Here is a 24654-nt window from a genome sequence, read left to right as displayed (position 1 = left end):
ATATTGGGATATTGGCCAGAACTACTCTGCTTGAAGTACAGAGGAGAAAACTCAGACACTCAGCAGAGACCCTTGAATATCAAGACACCCACTATATTTCAGTGAGTCAGGAGAGCACCACAACTTAGTGGACTGAGACTAGGAATAGTCCCAATGACTACACTCCCTCTGGTTATAGTTTATTCTATAAATCTTGCAGTGAAATAATAACAGGCATTCTGACAACCTATGCAAATTGCCTCCAAAAGGCAGACTACAACACTGTTGACTCTTCATCCAATTACCCTATAATATATGTTTAGTAGCTCTGGAAAAAAAATAGACTGATGAAATCTTTACAAACACATCTCTCTAAGAAAATTATTTTGAAACACTGAACTTTAATAGATGAAGAAATGCTCTTCTCCAGCTCTCACCTAAGAGGGTACCCATGTATTTTCATAAGATGGACAAGCTTCCATCTTAAGTTTGCTGCATTATGAGATGCAAACTGTAATTAGTCTTTCTTTTAAGGAGTGTTCTTATCCATATTAAAAGGGCTTTTCACAGCTCTCTTCTGCCTTGTCTTCTGAATGTTAAATGCCAAATCCATTCACACAATAGTTAATCCTATGAGACTGTATTTCCTAAAACCCTGATCCTTCTCAGCCTTGTTCTCCAGAGGCCTCTCATTAGCATCTATCTGCCATGGAAGGTGATCCTCAGAAAAAGACATTCTGCCATTGGGGAAGCAACAGTAGAACTCAGACCAGGGATGACTCTGGGAATGGTTTTCCATCAGCCATCAGTCAATCTCCAGTGTGATAAAGACTCATCTCTGTGAGACTGCTGATGGGCAGCACAGGTAAGAGGGTGTGGGGGTTTCTGGAGTCCACACCCAGGTGCCTGTTCTTCACAAGAAGAATTTCTTCTTGTCAAGAAATAAGTGGATATGTTACTCCTTTCACCCAGTCTCCTCTGCTGTCATTTTTGGCTGTGATTACCTGAACATACATGAACTCTTGGAAAGTGAATTTCCTATAGTTGGAATTGAAATTGAAGAATTTAGTTAAAATAATATTACCATTTCTAATTAAATTAATTTTAATTTTGTATTTCTTTTCGTTTCTTCCTCTTGCTTCTTAAATGTTCACTATCTAAGTGTGGCAAACTAAAGGTGTGTCTGGAAAACAAGGGAATAAGAGGTTTCCATATACACAAATCATGGAGTTCTACCAAGATTATTTCATGTTCACGCCTTCATATTTTTATTCAAGGCAGCCAACATGACTATAGGTGATACTGACAAAATTGGTTTGGCTCGACCCCCACTTTCTCTGCAATGGGGTGAAGGCACCATTGCCTACTTTATGGCAGCCAGTCCAGGACAACAAGAATGGAGTCTGCCAGAGGGCATTTCTCTGGCTGATGTGGCCAGCATGGACTGTGCTGCACCTGGATTTCACTGAACTTTGTGCAGGAAGATTGACGCAGCTTGGGCACTTCACTGCTCACCCTCTGTGACTGTGACTGAATTGGCTCCTGACCCAAGCACACACATGCTTCCTGCAGGAGCCCTGTTCCAGAGTGATTCTGTTTTAGGAACAATCTCGTGGAAAAAAAGGCTGCAGAGAGCAGGATAACAGTGCCATTTCAAAGAGGCCATGATGCCGTGTCGTTTTCCTGCGAGATACTAGCAAGTAGTGCTGGGAGACAGCCACTGCATGCCCCAGGGCCTGCACACACTCATCCCAAAGGAAGAGGGGCCTAAATAAAGCTGTAGAGGGCCTGCTTACAAAGGAAGGTACCGATAGGACAAGGGGCAATGACTTGACAGCAACAGAGGGTAGCTTGAGATGAGATATAAGGAAAGAATTCTTGACTGTGAGGGTACGAAGGACCTGTCACGGGTTACCCCAAACAGCTGTGTTTGACCCATCCCTCAAAGAGTTCAAGGAAACATTCTAAGCCAAGCTCCAGACAACTGGGTCTCATGCAAAATATCCCTCCCTGCCAGTGGTAGGGGGTCAGAGCTGGATGATCTCCAAGGTGCCTTCCAGCGCAAACCATTCTATGGCTCCTCCATTCCATGTTGCCCCTCCCCCAGTGGCCCCCGGGCCACAGGCCGCAGTGGCCAGGACACGGAACCCACCCCTCTGTGACATCAGCCCCAGGGCCGAGGGCACCACGGGCAGCGCGGCTGCTGCGGGCACTGCGGCTGTGGCTGTGCTGCTGCCCGGATCCCTCAGTGCTTGCAGCTGACACGTGCCTCTGGCAGCCATGAATTGGCTCGGCCTCCTCGTCCTGCTGACCGCTGCCGGGCTGGCGCACGGCACATGGGACAACTGTGGGTAAGTGGCCCCAGGCCCTGGCAGGGAGCCAGGCCAACACTTGGGGCCTTCCCTGGAGGGGGCCCTGCCTGTCCCCCATGGCCGGGCCACAGCTTCCCACCCGCCATGGGGAAGCCTCAGCTCCTTGCCAGCAGCCAGGTGCTGGCACGGACAGACGCACACCCCATGGGCTTCCCTGGGCTGCTGTGCCTGCAAGCCCTTGTGGGGAGGGCAGAGGGCTGAGCTTCAGCCTGAGCCACAGCAGGCCATGGAGCACCATGGAAATGACTTTCTGCTTGCAGAGGGACCTGCGGACTCAGAGCTACCTACCAGCCCATGAATTATTACTACGGCAACGTGGCTTATGACTATGGCATGACCCGCATCGTGGGTGGCACAGGTGCCATGGACGCATCCTGGCCCTGGATCGTCAGCATCCAGCATCCCTGGGCACCAGACCTGGGCCATTGGTGTGGAGGGTCCCTTATCAGACCTCAGTGGGTCCTCACAGCAGCCCACTGCTTCAGCAAGTATAAGTAAGGAGGAGCAGGGAATGGGGACATCCCCACACCACCAGCAGGTGCCCTGTCGGCAGCACCACCTGCTACTCCCAACCCCTTTCCTCTCAGTCAGCCCAGCTGCCACACTGCTCAGGAGAAGCCTGGGCTGATGCCATGGCTTCCTAGTAGCTTCCAGCTCAACATTCCTCCACCCTAAGGTGTGGGAGGGCACTCACTCCTGCCAGAGCACTGCCATGGCACGCAGAGGTCTGTCAGCTGCTGGGCTGCTGTGGTGCATGGCTCTGCTCCCTCTCAGCCCTCTCTCCATCTGTCTTCCAGTAATGTCAGTACCCTGTACGTGGTGCTTGGGACCAGCCAGTTCACCCAGCCGGGCCCGGGGGTAGTAGTGCGCAATGTCAAGCAGCTGCTGATACACCGGTACTACAAACGTGCCGACTTGAGCTACGATATTGCCCTGCTGGAATTGGACCATCCTGTCCAGTGCAGCCCCTACATCCAGCTGGCCTGTGTGCCCGACGCCACGCTGAGAGTGTCAGAGCTGCAGAACTGCTGGATTGCTGGCTGGGGTGCTGTCACTGCAAGATGTGAGTTCCCAAGAGGGATTCCTGAGCCAGCTCAGCACACTGGCGACACAGCTTGGGCTTCCCCACAGCAGAGGCCAAAGCCAGGCTGTGGGACATACGCCTCTGCAGAGATGGACCTGCTCTGGTCCCCAAAGGCAGGCAGCAGAGACACAGAGCCTCTGCAGAGGCAAAGCAAGCCCTAGGGAAAGGGATCCCCCACACGGGATGTGAGCTGGCAGGGAGCTGCTGGGGGCTTATTCCTTGCTCTGCTCACAGCTCAAGATTCAAGTGATCGCCTGCAGGAGGCCAAGGTCCAGCTCATCAATACCAAGCTCTGCAACAGCAGCGGCTGGTACGCAGGCAAAATCCACCCCTACAACCTGTGTGCTGGTTACCCACAGGGCACCATCGACACCTGCCAGGTAGGAGCGGGCCACGAGCCACTCAGCCCCCAGCAGCGCGGGCAGCCCGGGCAGCACCGCCCCAACACAGCCCAGGGCCTGCTCTGCCCGGCCACTCAGTCGCCCTCCCAGCCCCGGCTCCCCACCGCTGTGGGGGCTTCCCGCACACTCCCCAGCCACACCTGCTTGCCCAGGGCCCCCTTGTGCCAGAAAGCCCAACTACTGTTCTTGGCAACCCAGAGATCCAGGTGCCAAATATCCATCCTCTGCACATCCAGGAGCCTTGTGCAGAGAGGACAGAGAGCATTACTTTACAGGACAGCAAGCCTCTTGCAGATGGGATTCTGGATGCTCCAGCCCCTGATGAGCAGAGCCTGGCTCTGCGTGGAATGCAGCTCTGGCACAGGCACTGTGGGAGACAAGCAGACAGCCCCAGTGCTGACAGGGACCACCCAACACCACCTTAATCCTGTCTGCTCCCCTGCAGGGTGACAGTGGTGGTCCTCTCATGTGCCAAGACAACAACGCTGACTACTGGTGGGTCATTGGAGTGACCAGCTGGGGAGAAGGCTGCGCCAGACCACAGCAGCCCGGAGTTTACACCTCCACTCAGCACTTCTATAACTGGATCCTGGTCCAGATGGGCTTAAAGGCAGCTAAAAGTGCTTCTTGAGCAACAGGACTGGCGGCATCCAGAGCAGGCTGCAGTGCACCACAACCATTTGCTGCTGGGCAATGCCTGCTGATCCAAAGGCAGCCTCAGTGTCATAAACCTGCTCTGTCCTGTGCTTGCTCCTCTCCTGTGTGCATGCAAACACTGGAGTTGATTTAGTTGTTGAAATAAAGTTACCTTTGTTCACAGGGAACCATCTTTTCAGTGCAATTCCAACTCCTGGGCAAGGCAAGGACTGCCACGCTCAGCACCTGCAGAAGGAGCCATTGGGCACAAAGGGACAGAGTGGCTCCAAAGAGCTCCCAAGTGCCTGGGTAGAGAGGAGAGTGCTCTCAGCCACCATGGGCTGCAGGAACCTGGTACATCAAGCCTAGCAAGGGGATAGGAAAAGAACAGACACCTGGGGAGTGGTGCTCAAAGACACATGGGCTGGGCATTAGGGCCCAGGGTGTGAGCCTGGGCTAAGGGAACACCACACCTGAGAAACTCCCAAGCATGACCAGGGAAACTGCTGGCTCCTGACAGGAGTGCCAGTGCCCCAGGCAGAGCCAGATTTCATGAGTACTAAAGGGGCATTGATGTGCCAGGTGGTCACACTTCAGAGATACTCAAAGGAAGGGCTGGGGTCATTCTGGGGAGAGGAACCTGGCAGGAACAGTAGGAGAGCACCCCAGGAATGCCATGGAAGGCCAAGGTGAGTGGGCCAACAGCAGCTGCAACACCAAGTCTGTTCACAGGAGGGGCCAGCCTGGCAGCCAGGGGGAAAAGATCCCTCAGCTTGGCTCCATATTTGGGAGGAGACAAGGGCAGAGAAAGGGAGGAGTCAAGGAAGATGAGAGGGCTGTATGAGCCTGGTAAATGGAGAGAAGGGGCAATCAGAGAGCCAGCTGCACAGACTCAAACTGCAGCTTGGTGTGCTTGTCTGCCTGAGTGCTGCACATAATCACCACAGGATGGGCAAGAACCTTCTTACCTCGACTTGCTAATCAAGAAATCATCTACAAACTGTACAAATTCACCCCCTAATTTTTATACCCTTTCAATCAAACCTTGATATTTGGGGTGGTGGGGGAGGGAAAGAAAAAATGGTAAAGGAATGCCGTGGGGAAGACTTGTTGGAGGCAATGGCTGTCTTTTCTAGGTGAAGTGAGGCAAACATTGACTCCCTTCATCTAATGGAATGCTTCAAAGTGCCTCGGGCTAGGTGTCACTCCATCTGCTTCTGGATACTCTTCTTGGCTTCCAGGCCAGTGGAGTCCTGTCTCATGGTGGCTGGCACTCTTCCCTTTGTGTTTATCAGTATGGGCTGTGCTGAGAACAACCACCCCACATCTCTACTGGTCCCTGGCACCCTGGCAGAAGCTTCTTCAAATATTTCCTGAAGTCAGGGGCTGCCTGCTCACTAAAGATGTTGACCACAAGAGTGTCACTCAGGCTTGGGCATGGCCATTACCCTGCCCAGTGAGCAGACCAGCTTAGAGCAGCCCGATCACCCTGGCACAACCTTATGGTGCTGTCTTGGCAGAATCCTGCTGCCCATAATGATTTCCTCCAGTTTAGCAACACCTCGGCCACAGACATTCCCTCACCTAAATCAGGGATATTTCCCATCACATCAAATACCTCGAGGCACATGAAACCCCTTTTTGCATGCCAAGAAGGGACTTCAACCCCCTTCTGTGTGTGTGCCCAGGGACTCTAGCACCCGTTGTGTGCCACGATGGACACAAGGCTCTCCCTGTGCCTATCTCCAAAAGCCTTTGAGCAGAGACTCGAGCGTCCTGGCAGAGACTCCAGCCCCTCCACCTCACAGCTTATGGGGGCCCCCATAACTCCTCTGTGGCCACCTTATGCTGATCATGCTGCACACCCATGCTCCACACGCTACCAGTGATGTCACCAAATATGCACCAAAGGGCACTGTAACACCCTACAACATTCAAATGCTAGGGGGTGACCTGAGGTTCCTTGACTTTGGGTCAGTGCATGGGAGAAATACCAACCACATTATCTCAAGAGGTCAAAATCACACAAAAATTTACCAACAAAATACAGAAAAACAATGAATTTTGGCAAAGGATTCAATACAGCATCCAATTCGACATAAAACACTTATCATAGCTCATTTTACCTAGAAACCTTTAAAACAGTTCAGTGTTATCTTACCCAAAAGGTTCCACAAAAAAAGAATTAGAAGAAGGAGAGAAAGACAGAAAAGATATAGAAAAACACACATAGAGTTGGAGCTACCAACTCCTGGGTTCCAGTGTGGATGGGATAGAAACTCCAAGAAGCTGATAGGATCCAGGCTCTCGTGCTTCCCTCAGTGGGGCTTTTAAGCCCCAGAGCCTCCATGGGCCCTGCCCCTAGGTTGGACTTCCAGTCACCTGGCCACACAGGAGCTGGGTTAGCAAAGCCTCTGGAGTGTGATTGACTGACAGCTCTGCCAGCCTGGGATTCAGGCTCTGGGGCTGGAGCAGAGCACATCCTCGCCTACACAAGGCCTGATCTGCCCCACATCCCACCACACACACACACACACAGAGGCATCCCAAGCATTCCAAAATATCTCAAGACATCAATCTTATCCAGTCTTTGACAGCCACACAAATAGAGAGGCTCAAATCCACCCTTATAATTTACACAGACTCTGCACACGGAATTGTAACACTCCCTCTGTGGCTCCTTCCTGCTCTAAAGATCCCAGGAGAACTCACCTGCTTCCAGCAGTTGGATGTTTGGAAGAGGGAGGCTCCAGCAGTCCTGCTCTTGTGTCCCATCTGGGCTGCCAAAGTGCTGAGGGAACTCCTCTCCCCTGTGTGACCATTCTGGAGGCACGGCTGGCTCCAGCGAGCCAATGAGTGCCCCATTTGATTCCCTACACACTCCACTCTCACCCAGTCAGAGCGGGTTTCCGTACCCGTTCAGCCCCGGGATTCCCCCAGCAGACTCACAGATGTCTCATTCCATAAAGAGCCACCAACTCCTGCTGCAGCTCTCCGTGTCCATTCAAATCCCTGGCCGGCACCTCAGCTCCCCGTGCCCTCGGTTATGCAAAGGCTGGGCAGCTCACGGCCCCTGGTCCCGGGCTCCCCCAGCCAGAGCTCAATCTGCAGCTGGCACTGCAGCTGCTCACCCAGCTCCCTGCCCCAAATGGATTCCTCAGCAGCTGCCTGCCCCGGGGACTGCCCAGCCTCATCCTGCAAGAAGAGGGGCCTAAAGAAAGCTGCAGAGAGCCTTCTTCCAAGGGCAGGCACTGATAGGACATGGGGCAGTGGCTTGGCAGTGACAGAGGGTAGCTTGTGATGAGATACTGGGAAGGAATTCCTGACGGTGACGCTGTTGAGACACTGGCATGGGTTTCCCAGAGCAGTGTGGATGCCTGTTTTTCATGTAGGCAGGGTCAGCACAGAAGACACAGACACCAACTTCAGGAGTGTCATTTCCTATAATTCAAAACTGCAAAGAATTGCAAAAGGATAGGTGAGCAGTACATCAAATCATCAGCAAACATTGACAAAAGGATAAGCTAAGCAATGCATGTAATCATTACTACAAAAGACTGCCTACAGTGATGAAGGAAGACACATCACCAGTTACCCTAACCCTTGACCATCATCCAGGTCTGCCCATCAACTGGGGGAAGCCACTGTCACAGTGAAGGACTGGGGAACCACTCCTGGCAACTGGGAAATCCTGCAGGTGCCTCCACCTACAGGCAACGAGGCTTCTGACCGCGCTGTGAGAGGGTCCAGTTTTTACACTGTTGAATAAACAAGATACCAAAACTTCTGTGTACAGGAACATCTGGTTTCATTAGTCTATTGGGATGCTCCTGAGGCCTGGGAGGGCTTCAGAAGGAACCAAGGGAGTTGTCTGTGATCCTACACCCCCAACACAAGGCCGGATGTGGCCTTGTCCAGTTTCTAAATATGGAAAGATAAATCCACGATTCTCCAGTGAGCAGATTTAGATAACATTTGGCTGGAAAGCCCATGTAGAGGCTGACTTTTGGTCACGGCCAGTTGCTCCAGCCTTGGTCAGGGCCTGTTGACCAGGACTTAGTATTTCAATGCCCAATCCATCAAAGTGTTCAAGGACAGCTTCTGAGCCAGGCTGTGCACACTGTGGGCAACTGGGTCTAGTGGAAGCTATCCCTCCCTGCCCATGGCAGGGGGTCAGAGCTGGATGATCTCCAAGGTGCCTTCCAGTGCAAACCATTCTATGGCTCCTCCATTCCATGTTGCCCCTCCCCCAGTGGCCCCCGGGCCACAGGCCGCAGTGGCCAGGACACGGAACCCACCCCTCTGTGACATCAGCCCCAGGGCCGAGGGCACCACGGGCAGCGCGGCTGCTGCGGGCACTGCGGCTGTGGCTGTGCTGCTGCCCGGATCCCTCAGTGCTTGCAGCTGACACGTGCCTCTGGCAGCCATGAATTGGCTCGGCCTCCTCGTCCTGCTGACCGCTGCCGGGCTGGCGCACGGCACATGGGACAACTGTGGGTAAGTGGCCCCGGGCCCTGGCAGGGAGCCAGGCCAACACTTGGGGCCTTCCCTGGAGGGGGCCCTGCCTGTCCCCCATGGCCGGGCCACAGCTTCCCACCCGCCATGGGGAAGCCTCAGCTCCTTGCCAGCAGCCAGGTGCTGGCACGGACAGACGCACACCCCATGGGCTTCCCTGGGCTGCTGTGCCTGCAAGCCCTTGTGGGGAGGGCAGAGGGCTGAGCTTCAGCCTGAGCCACAGCAGGCCATGGAGCACCATGGAAATGACTTTCTGCTTGCAGAGGGACCTGCGGACTCCGAGCTGTGGTATCTGACTATGGCCTCATGACTTATTACTACGGCAATGTCGCTTATGACTATGGCATGACACGCATCGTGGGTGGCACAGGTGCCCTGCCAGGAGCCTGGCCCTGGATGGTCAGCATCCAGCATCCATGGATGCCAGACCTGGGCCATCAGTGTGGAGGTTCCCTCATCACCACTCAGTGGGTCCTCACAGCAGCCCACTGCTTCGACGACATCACGTAAGAAGGGGCAGGGAATGGGGACATCCCCACACCACCAGCAGGTGCCCTGTTGGCAGCACCACCTGCTACTCCCAACCCCTTTCCTCTCAGTCAGCCCAGCTGCCACACTGCTGAAGAGAAGCCTGGGCTGATGCCAAGGCTTCCTAGCAGCCTACAGATCAACATTCCCCCACCCTAAGGCGTGGGAGGGCACTCACTCCTGCCAGAGCACTGCTTCCTCTTTGCCATGGCACGCAGAGATCTGGCAGCTGCTGGGCTGCTGTGGTGCATGGCTCTGCTCCCTCTCAGCCCTCTCTCCATCTGCCTTCCAGTAACATCAGCATGATGTACGTGCTGATCGGAGCCACCCAGTTGACTCAGCCAGGCCCTGGTGCACAAATGCGCAGTATCAAGCAAGTGGTGATGCACCAGTACTACAATCATGGTGACATGAGCTACGACATTGCCCTGCTGGAATTGGACCATCCTGTCCAGTGCAGCCCCTACATCCAGCTGGCCTGTGTGCCTGACGCCACGCTGAGAGTGTCAGAGCTGCAGAACTGCTGGGTTGCTGGCTGGGGTTCAACCACTGAAGGAGGTGAGTTCCCAAGAGAGACTCCTGAGCCAGCTCAGCACACTGGGGACACAGCTTGGGCTTCCCCACAGCAGAGGCCAAAGTCAGGCTGTGGGACGTACGCCTCTGCAGAGATGGACCTGCTCTGGTCCTCAAAGGCAGGCAGCAGAGACACAGCACCCCAGTGCCTCTGCAGAGGCAAAGACAAGCCCTAAGGAACAGGCCCCCTTCAAAGTCAGGAGAGGACAATGGACAAGGAGGTGCTTAAGGCTTATTCCTTTCTCTGCTCACAGCTCAAAAATCAAGCGATCACCTGCAGGAGGCCAAGGTCCAGCTCATCAGTACCAAACTCTGCAACAGCAGCGGCTGGTACGCAGGCGACATCCACCCCTACAACCTGTGTGCTGGTTACCCACAGGGCACCATCGACACCTGCCAGGTAGGAGCGGGCCACGAGCCACTCAGCCCCCAGCAGCGCGGGCAGCCCGGGCAGCACCACCCCAACACAGCCCAGGGCCTGCTCTGCCCGGCCACTCAGTCGCCCTCCCAGCCCCGGCTCCCCACCGCTGTGGGGGCTTCCCGCACACTCCCCAGCCACACCTGCTTGCCCAGGGCCCCCTTGTGCCAGAAAGCCCAACTACTGTTCTTGGCAACCCAGAGATCCAGGTGCCAAATATCCATCCTCTGCACATCCAGGAGCCCTGTGCAGAGAGGACAGAGAGCACTACCCTTACAGGACAGCAAGCCTCTTGCAGATGGGTTTCTGGATGCTCCAGCCCCTGATGAGCAGAGCCTTGCTCTGCCCGGAATGCAGCTCTGGCACAGGCACTGTGGGAGACACGGAGACAGCCCCAGTGCTGACAGGGACCACCCAACACCACCTTAATCCTGTCTGCTCCCCTGCAGGGTGACAGCGGTGGTCCTCTCATGTGCCAAGACAACAACGCTGACTACTGGTGGGTCATTGGAGTGACCAGCTGGGGAAGAGGCTGCGCCAGACCACAGCAGCCCGGAGTCTACACCTCCACTCAGCACTTCTACAACTGGATCCTGGTCCAGATGGGTGCAAACACAGCTGGAAGGGCTTCTCCAACATCACAAGCCTGGAGTCATTTTATGACCGCCCACCTACCAACTCAGAAGCCACGGCCGACACGACCCCCAACTCAAATGCCTTGGCCAGCACTACCCCCCACTCATAAGCCATGGCCAACACGACCTCCCACTCATAAGCCATGGCCAACAGTAATCCCCTCTCAAAAGCCGTGGCCTACAGCACCCCCCACTCCTATGCCATGGCCAAAACCAACACCATTGGGTGAGGTTAGTTCCTGCCCATTTCCACTCAACAAGCTGGTAGAGTTTTTTACTAAGGTGAAGAAGCTCCTTCATCAGGTCCTTGGACAAAACACAGCTTGAGCAACAGGACAGACAGGATCCAGGGCACACTGGAGTGCACTGCAACCATTTGCTGCTGGGGCAATGCCTGCTGATCCAAAGGCATCCTCAGTGTCATAAACCTGCTCTGTCCTGACCACAATCCTCTCCTGTGTGAGTGCAAACACTGGAGTTGATTTAGTTGTTGAAATAAAATTACTATGCTCAAAGTGAATCAGCTTTTCAGTGCAATTCCAACTCCTGGGCAAGGCAAGGACTGCCACGCTCAGCACCTGCAGAAGGAGCCATTGGGCACAAAGGGACAGAGTGGCTCCAAAGAGCTCCCAAGTGCCTGGGTAGAGAGGAGAGTGCTCTCAGCCACCATGGGCTGCAGGAACCTGGTACATCAAGCCTAGCAAGGGGATAGGAAAATACTTTTGCTAAGGCTCCACTATTTGTTGAAAACTCCTACAAGACATTATACTGCCTCACCGTACTCAAGATAAATGCCTCCCATATTAACCATTTGTGAGAAGAGTGTTGCTTTTTTACAACACTGCTACTGCTCCCTCCTTGTCATTTCCCCCTCTCCTCAGTGGCAAAATAGGCATTGTGCTTTGCAGTGCAGATACCAGTGCTATTACTTGTATTTTTTCATTTATCTGGGCCAATTTTCACATCTCACTTGTTCCTGAAATGCCCTTTGTTCTCTAAAAATCCTAATAAAAAGAGGAAATGTTAAGGGAGGGAATTAAAAATCCCACACATGGAGCACACCTTGAGCTGTGACATTCATCAAGCATAAGCAAACCCAAGTCTCCACACCTCGTGGTCGTTTGGGGATGATGGAAGCCGAAGGCTCTCACAACCAAGCTGGTTGCAGCCAGCCTAAGCACCAGCCCTACCTCTTTATCTCTCACCCAGACAGCCCTTCCCACCCGGTACCGGTGTGGTCACCCCAGCTTCCCTCAGATCAGACCCCAGCTCTGGGCCGAGCCCTTCCTCTTCCCGCAGTACCAGAGGTGGCAGTCCCACACCTCCAGTGGCCCCTCACCTGCCTGGCTCAGTGCTTTTCTCCACTTTGCCCAGTCAGGGATGGTACATCCACAGCTTCTCTGGGCAACCTGTTCCAGTGCCTCATCATTCTCACCGTGAAGAATCTCATCCTTATATATGCTCTGAATCTACAGTTTCCATTTAAAACCATTCCCCCTGGCCCTATACCTACAGAACCTACTAAGTCTAAACCAAGTAAACCAATACTGTTACACCCTTAATCAATAGCCAGCTAAAACACACTTGTACTCAGTGAAAGTCACCCTTTGCATTATGCCTAGCACCAAAACACAAAGCCACTGAAGGAAAAGGAAAAAAAAATATTATGTCGTGTATTATTCATGCCATGGCACAAATTCCACCTGTTCTCCATCTCAAGAAGTAACACAACCCAAAGCATTCTCCTGCTCCCATGCATTTAAAGCCCTTGCCCACTCCCCACACTCCTGCATCCCCCAGTAAACACTTCCAGCTTCTCATCCAAATCACTTACAATTCACACAAGTGCAATTTAATCTATGCTAATTCTTCAATTAATTCAGTATTCTGCTTTCCAGCATTCTAACCCCAGCTGACATGAAAAGCAGACACCCAGTTGTACATCGAGATGGCAGAACAGCTGAATGCTTAATGACTTAAGTAGTGCAATTCACTGATGATTATTAAATCCTAGAAAGGTTTCCAAAGTGAACTGTAGGCAGTTTCCCCACCACACAAGCTAAATGTGAGACCATGAGTTTTATTTTATAATTAGTGGAAAAACTTGTTAATGTTTGATTTTCTTCAAGAGAAATAGATGTTTTCAATAGATTCTAAAAATGCTTTGTTAAAAAAATCTTATTAGTCATGCCTTACTCAACTAACACTTAGCCCAAATTGAGTCTGTTCCCTGGAGTTCTTCCAGCTACCCACAAGGCTGCTCTGCTAAACTGCCCTGTCTTGAGCCTGATATTTGCAAATCTGGTTCTTCCAATACTCTGGTCATCTGAGTGCAATGAAACCTTCAAAGACTAGATTGTCACCTGTGCTCAGAAGTGCATTGCAACTTTTCATCCTCAACCCTGCAAAGCAACACTCTTGCTCATTGAAAATATTTACCAGGAATTCATATATATATATATATATATATATATATATATATATATAAATGTGGAACTAAGCTGATTTTTGTACTTGGAACCAAAATTTCACCAGTGCTTCAAAAATCCCCACATCAACTCCACTTTTTGGCAACCTTGGGAGCATTTGATGAGTACGTTGTTGACAGTTCAGAAAGTAGGGCAGAGTTTTGTGATTGCCAATTACAAGGTTACACTGCACCCCTAGTTCTGCCAGGGTATAACCTATCATTAAAAAAATAATAAAAACAGTAACCCAACAAAAACTCTCAACCACAGGAAAACCCTGTGGGTGATGTATTTTGAGTTGGTCTGTGGGATCTTTGGGTCACTGGAGTCGACTGCCTGCCTAAGAGTATTTGCAGCACATAACAGCACTCCCTCGAAATCATGGTCTGTCAGTTCTGATCGTTTACACCATCCACATAATCGCATAAATTGCTTTCACTTCCTCTTCACTGTATACAATTCAAAACAATCAAAGAACAGAGTTTGGGCATCATTAGCCCATATAACCTATTCCTCAGCACAAACATGTCATTACATTAATTAACATATTAACGCTGATTACTTAGGGCTGCATATCATATAAGGGTAATCTATCCTAGAATGGTTTGGGTTGGAAGGAACTTTCAAGATCATCTTGTTCCAACCCCTGCCATGGGCAGGGACACCTTCCACTAGACTAGGTTGTTCAGAGCCCCATCCGACCTAGTCTTGAACACTTCCAGGGATGGGGCATCCACAACTTCTCTTGAAAAGCTGTTCCAGGGTGCCTCACCACCTTCACAGTAAAGAATTTCTTCTTAATATCTAATTTAAAATTACTCTCTTTTAGTTTGTAGTCATTCCCCCTTGTTCTGTCACTACATTCTCTTGCAAATAATCTCTCTCCATCCTTCTTATAGTCTCCCTTCAGGTACTGGAAGGCCACTGAAGTTTGCAAAAATAGATTGTATAGAAGTCAATTTTACAAGTCTTCAGATAAACAGGCAATGCATTGCAAACTTTACTGGTTTTCATTTTACTTGTTCAAGACAGGACATTAGGCTTTCATTTCCCTGAATTTGAGTCCCAAACACAAAACCCACTTGTGCAAATAAATTCTGTAAGAACCTGATACAGTTCCTTCCAGTAAAAAGTTGCTACTAAACTTGCACATTTGTTAATAGAAAAACAACATGCAGCAAAACAGTAAAGTCTCCACACATGACAGAGCAATCTCTACAAAACCAACATGTTCCACCTGCAAGCCACGTTCTGCTTGAAAGAATCACTGCAAGATGCCCCTGGCCAGAGATGAAGGGAGGAGGTCAGTTGTTATCCTGCCTGACTATAAGACACTGCTGCCTGAACTCACACTGTTTTGCTGTCTGTGGCATGGAATATCCTCTACAGGATTTTTATGAGAAGCTGAATTCAGCATAATGTCTGCAAAAATGGTTCCAATTAAGTACAGTTAAAACAGTCATAAGAAGCCCTTGGTTTCCATTGCACCTTGGAAAAACAGATTGGGAGAGGAAAAAATCCCAAATCTAAAAAAAACATCCTCTCTACAAAGACAAGAGAGTGGGGAACTCCATTGCTCACTGGAACTGTACTCTTACCAGTGTGTTGAAGTCAGAACTTGACAGAATACTTTAGTAGCTCTTTGCAAAACAAGCATTTTTCCACAAACACTTTTCTCTAATGCAGTAGTGGTTTAAATAAGTGATCCAAACATTTATCCTGTGATTAATAACCACAAAGAGTTCATGCCATACATTTCAGTGACTCCATAATCACAAACATGCCAAATTCCTTTAGCTCAGGCGTGATTGTAACCCAAACTAAAATGCCACAAGATATTAGCTTTATGTATGACATCAAGGGAAGTTACAACTGTTGTCAGAGCTTCAAACATCTCTATTCTGAAGCATTTAATATTCAATGCATAGGAGTGGAACTCTGCATGCTTCCCACAAGAGTAGAACTGTTCCGCTCTTACTTAAAACCACGCTGATCTCTCTCTGAAATTGCTTTAAAATTTCAGGAAACACAAGGCTTTGCAATGACATCAAGTCACCACAGAGCCTCAGGCTGGTGTCAAGGTACAACATACTGTCTTTCTTTTCTGCCTCCATCTCTTTTATTTTTTCTGCCTGCCCCCCAAGTACACGTCAGTTTTCATTGAGAACTTCTATTTTGGGAATATAAAAGCAAGAGCATTTCTATGTTAGGGCCCAAATGAGACACCATCCAGTGAGAGAGCACAAGAGCATATCTGGAGAATAAAAATATTTTTTGGCTTATACATGGAAGCTTCCATATAGTTCCATAAATTGATCTCTTCTACCAAAGCTTCATGGAGCAGCAGCATGGACAAGCATGATTCATGAGTGGCACAACTTATCAGCACACACCTTCTGTGTAGCCACACATAGGGGAATGAAATTGCCACTGAGTACCTGACTGGTGCACAAACACCTCCTTCTTACATCTCAAATCTGAAAGCAGAGATGTTTGAGGATAAAAACATTTTAAATTCTCAGTTGAAAATAGCTGTTAGTGATGTGGCTCAGAGAAGCACAGGTCAAGAGGTCTGCCCTTGGCCAGGCACCCAGCTGGGTTGAGGCAGGAATTTGCATCAGGTCAGGAAAACAGTGGGTTTGTGACTCACCTGGCAGAGCAGGCTCCACTGTTTGCTTAGGACACCCCAGTGAGTGGGAGGCACAGAGCAGCTGTGGGACGGAGGACCTGGGAAGGGAAGCACTGGAGTTAGACATAGGAGATGTTGAAAGGAGATAGAGGACAAACCCAAAAGAAACCAGATGTTGGTAGCATAACTCCTATCTACAGCCATCCGTTCTTCCAGTGAGCAGAACGAGGGGCTGGGAACAGGAGCTGTGATCCAGTGCTGGCATAGGGTCACCTGGATGTTTATCCAAAAGCTGACAGACTTATCCTTACACAAGGAAACACTTGGTGCAACACAGGGTTACACTGTTGATCCTTCAGGCAAGCGTGGAGCTATACAGCACCAGGGCTGGCACAGGGCTGCCCTGCGCAGGTTTGTCACAGTAACAGCAACAAGAAAATGTTCGCTACAAATTATTTCCTCAAGGCAGCTAAAGATAACAGACGCCTGAGACCTCCCTGAGACACTGACCAGGGATGTCATACATTCCATGCCCAGGCAGGGCACACCTCAGTGTTAGGGGGGCCAGCAAGCCCGATGTTTTATGCCCTCCTCTTAACAAGAGGTGCTATGAGTAATGACAGTGACGAGAGGCATATGATGGACCAGAAGCACGTAGTGCCTGCAATGAGAGCACAAATCCTGGCTTTGTTTCCTGGTTGGAAATTGCTTGAATCTCTTGGAAATATTTTTGAAATCTCTTGAAATATTAAAAAGTTGTTTCCATAAAAAGACTTCATGCTTTCACCTTAAGGAAGAAATCACAACAGGTTTCCCACCTCCCCCTTCCCCCTCTTCCCCCCCCCCCCCCCCCCCCCATCATTCAGAAAGTACTTTATAAATAATTTATAGCTTTTCTCTCTCAAGGAGATGACAACACACTAAAAAAAAAAAAAAAAAACACTCATTATTTCAATGAAAAAAAAAATCTAAATAAAACTGTTTTAAAGGGTTTTGTAAAAGTCACTGAATGAGCATTTTGGTGATGTTTACCACTTCTCATAAACAACTACCTTAAAATCTTATTTCAGTGGTAAAGCTTAAGAAAATATGGCTGCCTCTTTTATTGTTTGGGGTTTTTTTCCTTAACGTTGGGCAACTTTTTCATTCATTCACTCCCCCTTTAAGCTCCCCGCAGTGCCAAGCAGCACTACCAGTTAATTTTCCGAGTGCCCACTAGAGGGATCATTTCCATAGGGCTCAGCTGCGCAGCAGGCAAACCTCTTCATCAGCATCCCCGTCCCTATCAATCAAACCACGACACTGCGAGCCGCCGTGTGCCTTTGTGATGTTGAAAGGTAGTTATGGTTCAGCAACAGCTCAGCTACCCGATGGGTGTTTATTTGCCTGGTTTATGAGAAGAAATTATTCGACTCAGTCCTTCAAGCTATTTTACATCTGCAATTAAAATTTACCTCAGAATAAAAGACTGGTACAAACTGGCATTGGAGCACAGTTAAACGAGGTGGGATAAATATGTATGTCTACGGCCCACTGAAACAAATGGAAGGCTTGAGTGAAAACTCACTAAAGAGGCAGCAGCTCTTCATCTTGTAAAATTCCCAGTCTCCTTCAGGAAGTGTAAAATGCAAAAATTAGTCTCAGAGTCCTACAAGGGGATAAAGCTTCTGCTGTCTGGAAATTGAAGTGCCCTTAAGGATCTTGTTCACCTCGGTGCAGGCAGCACTGAGCCCTTGGATTTCACAGTCCTGCTTGTACAAACCTCAATGCCAGCAGCAGGCACTAAATCATGGCAAGTCTCCTCTTGTTGCAGGGGTTTATTAAGTCACCCACCTAACAAACTCATGGGTGACTTTAGCTTTCATTTGGGAGAAAGAAGGCTTCTAGTGCTCCTGGTGGGAGAAAAACCAACTGAAAAAGCTGAAGCAAGCACATCACAGAATTATGGAATCATTTAGGTTGGAAAAGACCTTTAAGATCATCAAGTGCAACTGTAAACCTAACACTGCCAGGTCCATCACTAAGTCTTGTCCCTAAGTGCCACATCTACATATCCTGGAGGCTAAGGGATACTTCCCACTTTACTGTGGCTGTTCAGCCTTGCAGGGCTCACAACATACCCAAGCAGGCAGTACCTCAAGCTGCTAGCAAAGCATGAATAGCCTCAAAACCACAACAACAATTTTAAAATTAGATCAATGAAAGGGACATAAGAACAAAAAGAAACTGAAGGCAGATAAAAAACTCAACCCAAGGACAGATTTTCTGTGCAAGGTGTGAAACACCAGGCATACTAAAAGATCTACTAGCAACTTTGCTATTGCTACTGATTTTTCAGGAGCTGTGCTCACAAGTTTTGGTGAAAAACAGCTCTAAAATGAGAAAAATAGACCAGTTGTGAGGACTGAAATTGACCCTGGAGCAAATGGTTTGTTGTTTGTCCATACAGGGAGAGGTTGATCTCATTCAGGGCACTGGGGAATGATATCAACAGGAGGCAGGAATGGGTCAAGTAGATGTTGCCAGTGGCCCGGAGGTGATCTCTGGCCTAGGAAGACGTAAAGAACCCAAGGACAGAGATAGCCCAGAGGCTGGTGCCTTCACTCAATGTGAGCACTGAATGGGCCTTGTTTGCAAAAAACCTGTGCGTGTCAAGGGCATAGAACCATTTATAGCATTCAGAGATTAAGAGAGTTCAGGGTATACAATCCATCCTTACATACAAAGAGCGAATTCTTAAAGGCTGTTAACCACCCCATAAGTGAACTCAAATCATAAGGTGAACCCAATGACCACCAGGAAAGGCTGATAGCAGAGCAGCAAACTCACTGCCACCAGATTGCTCCAATGACTTGCACAAATGGGCTCCGGGATCTGCGTCATGGATCCGAATGGAACTGATGTGTAGGCAGAGTGTTTGTCATGACATCTTGCTGTTTGGTAGAAAATGTCTCATTCTGCCTCTGCTTTACTGGTCTTTTTCAGCAAACAGTAACTTTTTTTTTTTAAGAAAGGCTCTGCAGCACTGACTTCTAGTTGCAAATCCCTACACCACATCTCCTGGCTACAGCAAAGTAATTTTCCATCCTTTCTTAACATTTATCTACTCAACTAAGAAATGCTTCCTGCAAGGGAAATCACTTCCACTTTAGATTGGCCCTGATACTGTGCTAGATAAATTTAGCATAGAGAATGGTCCTGCATGGTAGAAAGAAGAGCCTCCAGGGAAGACTCAGAAGCGTTGGTGTGTCCTGCAATCAGAAGATGCACATAAATTGTGTCCAGGACATTCCTTTCTTTGCAGGGAAAAGAGGTCATATTTTATGACTGGCCAGTGATACTTCAATAACCTATAAAGAAAATCAGATATGTCCGTTGTAGAGGAGAAAGTGCAATGGAAAATTCTTGCGTATTACGGTCATGAGACTTATTGAGTTCAACTGTTAATTATCATGGGTGAAATTCTCTTTAGTTTCCACGTCGCTCACTTTTATTTAAAATATCTCAAATGTTAAAATGTGGATACCTGTGTCACAGGCATTGCTATCTTTGTGCGTGCATGCAGCAATGATAACAACTAATCTGCTATTTTCTAGAGCAGAAAAGAAACAAGGACTTGTTGCATATCAGGGAAGAAATGGCTAAAAATTAATTTCAACATACTGCAAGAAAATATATTTGAAGTACCCATAATTAAACAAACTGGGTTTGGGATGGGGGGTTCGTCTGGTTTACTTTTTAACTTATAATTGTGCTTGGCCTTTGGAACAGCCAAGTTTTCTCCCAGCTTGGAGGTAGGCAGCCACAAGCAGAGGAATGTTCAGAAAAATAATTCCAAAAAGTTTTTGGAGGAAAGGTTTTAAATGAAAAAAAATGATATAGCTTTTAGCTAATATTTCTTATACTTCTTCCTTAAGTAATTCCCAGACTTTGAAATACTTTTTTTCTACTCTATCCTGCTTTTTAATACCTGCACCTTCATTTTAGAGAGACAAGCACTGTGGTCTTCTCTGTGGTAACCAGTGACAGGACCTGAGGGAATGGACTGAAGTTGTGTCAGGGAAGGTTTGGGTTGGATATTATAAAAAGTTCTTCACCCAGAGGGTGGTTGGGCACTGGAACAGGCTCCCCAGGGAAGTGGTCACAGCACTAAGCCTGACAGAGTTCAATAAGTGTTTGGATAATGTTTTCAGGGATTCTTTTGCATAGGGCCAGAAGCTGGATGACCCCTGTGGGTCCCTTCCAACTCAAGATGTTCTGTGATTCTATGACTTGAAATATTTTACCACTTTTACTGTGGAAAAGCTCTCACTTTCTCCGGAAGTTCGTTCTTCCAGTCTTCCCCTCACATTGATCTTAACTCCATCATCCCTATGCCCCATCAGTCTGCTGGCAATTAGTGATCATTAGTCTGCAGCAAACAAATATAAAATAGCCTTCCTAGGACCATTTACATCTCCTAGATTTTAGTCACATCATGCAGAAATGTATCTTGAAAATGCTTTAACTCAGAGTTTAGTGGTAAATGGGCAGATATCTGAAAAAACCCTGTACCCTATGGCAAAGGGGAAATGAGTTCTTTCAGGCAATCCTCTTTGAGACCAAGATCTAATTTAAGAAAGACCATCTTGGGTGATCCATTTATTATGATTTTCAGACTTGAAATTTGTTGTGTTCATCTTAGGTATTTGCAGCACTAGTTTTCTTCCAATGAGTGCTATTTTAAGACCACCCATTTTCAGCCCACTAATAACCAGAATGGTTTATTAAATACATTATTAAGTAATCTTGTAGGCTTCTGTTTGCTAGGTATAATGTTGCAAATGAACTCACTAAAGGATATTTTTTCTGCAGGAGAAATTTCACTAACTAGATTTTTAAATCATATTTTGGAGGAAGATCAGTACTATTCAGAGGTCTTCCCTTATATACTTTAAACCTTGCTTCATATTTCACCTGGAAGACAGCCCTAAGGTCACTGGTTTATTCATTACAATTTCCTTGTATGAGGAATACTATGTCACAATGTACTTGTTAGCCTAAGACAACCAGCACCAGTCTCCTCCCCTATGCTGTTTCATCTGTTTTTATCTAATAACATCATGAAATATTTGGGTTTATTACTTTGGGATTGTTTGTACTGAACACGCATAAATGCTGCTGTTTTGGGAGGCGGTCTTAGCACACATTAACCTGAACAAATTGAACAAATGCATCCCCTGCAGTACCGACTTAAACAAAAGGATGAGTCAGGAGTCCAGCAAGAGGTCCCTCCCACATCCAAAAAAACCCAAAAAGCTACTTCCCAGTCTCTGGGACAGCAACGTGTGACTCCCTGTAAGGACCTCAATGAATTTGGATCTTCAACAGGCTGAATTCAAACAGCGTTAGCAGAGACCTGACTGCCTCTGTAGCTGAAGTACTGCAGATGGCAATGAGACACAGGTGACAGTTTAGCCTGCAGCACCTCAAATCATGAGATGAAAATGAAGAGCAAGGAGGAAATACTATGACACCATGCCCATCCAGGCAGAGGGACAGCAGCTAGCGCAGTTCCAGGTACCTCACAGCCTGCTCCATGCTGCAGCTGCTCCTGGCAGCGCTGGAGGAACAGCAGTGGTATCAACAGCGCAGCACTGCCAGTCTCAGGCTGTGTGCAGTTGATGTAGAAGAGCAGAGAACCATGAGTATATTTAAGAGTGGCAATGAGAAGAGAAAATGCTGGTTTTAAACAAGTGGGGAATGCTATTGTTTGCAAAACACTGGTAGTTCAAAAGCTGTAGATTTTCCTGAAGCCGCTCTCATAGCTGCATTACAGAAAATGTAATGCAGCTATGAGAGTGCAAATGTAAATTACTCTTTCTTCTGGCATAGGAAGGCATGACTCAGTAGCAAAATGGAGCTTCACTGGCAATATGATTCATCTCACCTTTGACCACCACTTTCTGTCTCTTCTATGAATCATTATTACAAATTATTACTGACTCAAGAACGAGCTCTTTGTTGAGACCAAAATCCCATGAGTCATCAAAATCTTTAACTTTGACCATGATCCAGTACCTAGTAAACTCACTAGGATTTTAAACCTATTGCCATTGAGATTAGACTTGTTACTGAGAATTCAAGATACCGTGGCGCAGACCCTACCTTGATTTATTCCAGCATCAATCAGAATAATTTCCATTTGCAACATCAATATGAAGCCAGAGCAAGTGAAAGATTTAAGTCAGTACAATATTTATCAGGCCTGCATCTCTGGCTTTTGTCACAGCAAAGAGAGCAACACTTAGAGCCAGGCTCTTACATAATGGCTCTGGAGATTATGCTGATCTTCAAGTCTAAAGGTGAAGTCTGACTCAGCCCTCTATCTTCCCACCATTTAGTATGAATTCCCATATGATTTCTCTGTTTTACTGACATCTCACCTTCCCCCAGGGGATTTTGGGCATACATGGGAGATGAGGACAAGAGATAACAGTCACCCTCCATTCCTCAGAAATAAACCCAAAGTCTAAGCAGGCCACTTTTACTGTCTCTCAAGCAAGCACTGAACTGGACCCTGCTTAGTTGCATCAGGCCCAGACAGATTCATGTGCAGCCAAAGGCTTCACTAAGATAACAGCAATTCACTCATTCTGTTTTTTCCTGTTGAATGAAAACTAAAGTGTGATTCAGTATACATTAAGTTACCTTATTCCATTGTGAGATGCAAGTGTTTCACTGCAGCTGTAGGGGAGGGCAGCTCATCAGGATCATGCAAGACATGTGAGGGAATTACCAAGTAAATGTATAGTTCTCTTACACAGAACAGCTTCTGATCCCTGGGCAATGTAATAGAAGAGGTGCATGCTTTCAAAAAGCAGGCTAGGTAGTTCATTACTTGTTCATCAAGAAACCCACACAGTTTAAAATAAATGCCTAAGTTGTTCTGTGTACAGCTGACAGAAAGGAGATTTCTGGCTGCACAGTGTGATAAGCAGATAAGAAACAAAGGAACTGCTTCAGGCAGATAATAACATTCCTGATAGTACAGACCTCTGCTCCCAGACAACTCCAGCACGATTTCCATAAAAGTAAACGTTGTTACTTTTCATGTAGGACTTCCTGAAATACTTCTTGGAAAGCATTAATTGAATTATATTGCCAATCTAAGACCTACAAAAGGATATCACCCCTGGACTGCCACAGGCCTGTGTCCAAGGACCAGATAACTTCCTTTTTGAAACCACAGGTGAAGCACAGAGCTTGATATAGGCACCAGGACTGGGAGCCAGTCTGAGCATTCCTTTCAGAGCTGTAGACTCATTAACTTCTTAGCCCCTTTATTAAGCCTAAGCTATTTATAGAACCATTGAAATCAATGAGTCTGCTCACTAAAATAGAGCTACATGCATAAATCCTGATGTACTAACTTGTAACTGGATTCAGTATCGCTAAAGCTAAGTCAAGACAAAACAACAAAGAAAGAACAGTAACACATGCTCCTGACATGCTTTTCACCATAGCTAGTTTAGCTAATCACACCAAACACCACTGAAAGCAAAATTCACATCAAAAAATTCTCAAATCAACCAGAAGTTTGAGAATTTGTTCTACATTTTAAACTCTTCAGGCTCAGAAGTGCCACCCATTTTATGTTTCTAGTACATCTGGCAAAACAGGGGTCTGACCTTCATTCTCAGGTGCTCTCCTAGTAAAGAAACAATTAGTAATATTTAGAGTAATAAACTTCAGGATATTTCTATATAGATTAACATTTTTAAATATTTACCCCCTAGTATGTGACCAAACAGGACTTCAGAGGGTTCCTTTACAATGCTCGGCTGGGCAAACAAAAGTCAACCTCATTGACATACTCTTATCACTGAAAGCCCAAAGGAGAGGGGGAATTAAAAAGAAAAGAGTTGAGAGAATGGAGTCATTGGTTCAGCCAGTAAGAACAAACAGCCATGATGGGTGCCACAGTGGAAGTTCATAAGGTTCAGTCCCACAGGTCTTGCAGTGCCCATGATCTCAGTAAAGGTGGAATCACCAGTCCTTCAAATCAGCTGAACTTCATTTTTAATTAACCACCAGTCTTTCAAATCAGCTGACCTTCATTTTTAATTAATCAGATTGAAAGGTTAAGGGCCTGGAATCTTTGCTCAAGATCTGTTAGATTTCTTTTCTTTAGATGTATAACGGCAGTCAAATTAGTCAGAATTGTTTAATCATTCATACAAGAAAAATTGCTTATCTCAACAGAAGTGCCCTTGTTATCACTTTGTAAATACAGTTGTATTATTCTGGTAGAGGATAACAGGTTCAAAGCTGTAAACCTTGGAAATCTTTCACCATATGAAAGGTTATTGTAGGCATTTACTCATAATGTCTGCTTGCTATCATGACAGTGCCAGTTCCCCAGGGGTCAGCAGGT

The 24654-nt window shown here is 47.7% G+C and overlaps 2 protein-coding genes across 2 annotated transcripts; both read left to right on the top strand.

The window, feature by feature from the left end:
* Positions 1-2259: 2259 nt before the first annotated feature.
* On the top strand, positions 2260-4467 carry LOC309586228 (acrosin-like; the record flags this gene model as incomplete). Its single annotated transcript, XM_082302852.1, has 5 exons — positions 2260-2330; positions 2612-2845; positions 3149-3414; positions 3670-3815; positions 4282-4467. 5 exons carry the CDS (start codon positions 2260-2262, stop codon positions 4465-4467), a joined length of 903 nt encoding a protein of 300 aa, XP_082158978.1.
* A 4431-nt stretch (positions 4468-8898) lies between these two features.
* On the top strand, positions 8899-11468 carry LOC309586227 (acrosin-like; the record flags this gene model as incomplete). Its single annotated transcript, XM_082302851.1, has 5 exons — positions 8899-8969; positions 9251-9493; positions 9808-10073; positions 10343-10488; positions 10956-11468. 5 exons carry the CDS (start codon positions 8899-8901, stop codon positions 11466-11468), a joined length of 1239 nt encoding a protein of 412 aa, XP_082158977.1.
* Positions 11469-24654: the final 13186 nt, after the last annotated feature.

The sequence above is a fragment of the Coloeus monedula genome (assembly GCF_965178545.1).
Source record: "Coloeus monedula genome assembly, chromosome: 2".
NCBI lineage: Eukaryota > Metazoa > Chordata > Aves > Passeriformes > Corvidae > Coloeus > Coloeus monedula.
The sequence above is the reverse complement of the archived record's forward strand: the minus strand, read 5'-3'. Positions and strand labels throughout refer to the sequence as shown.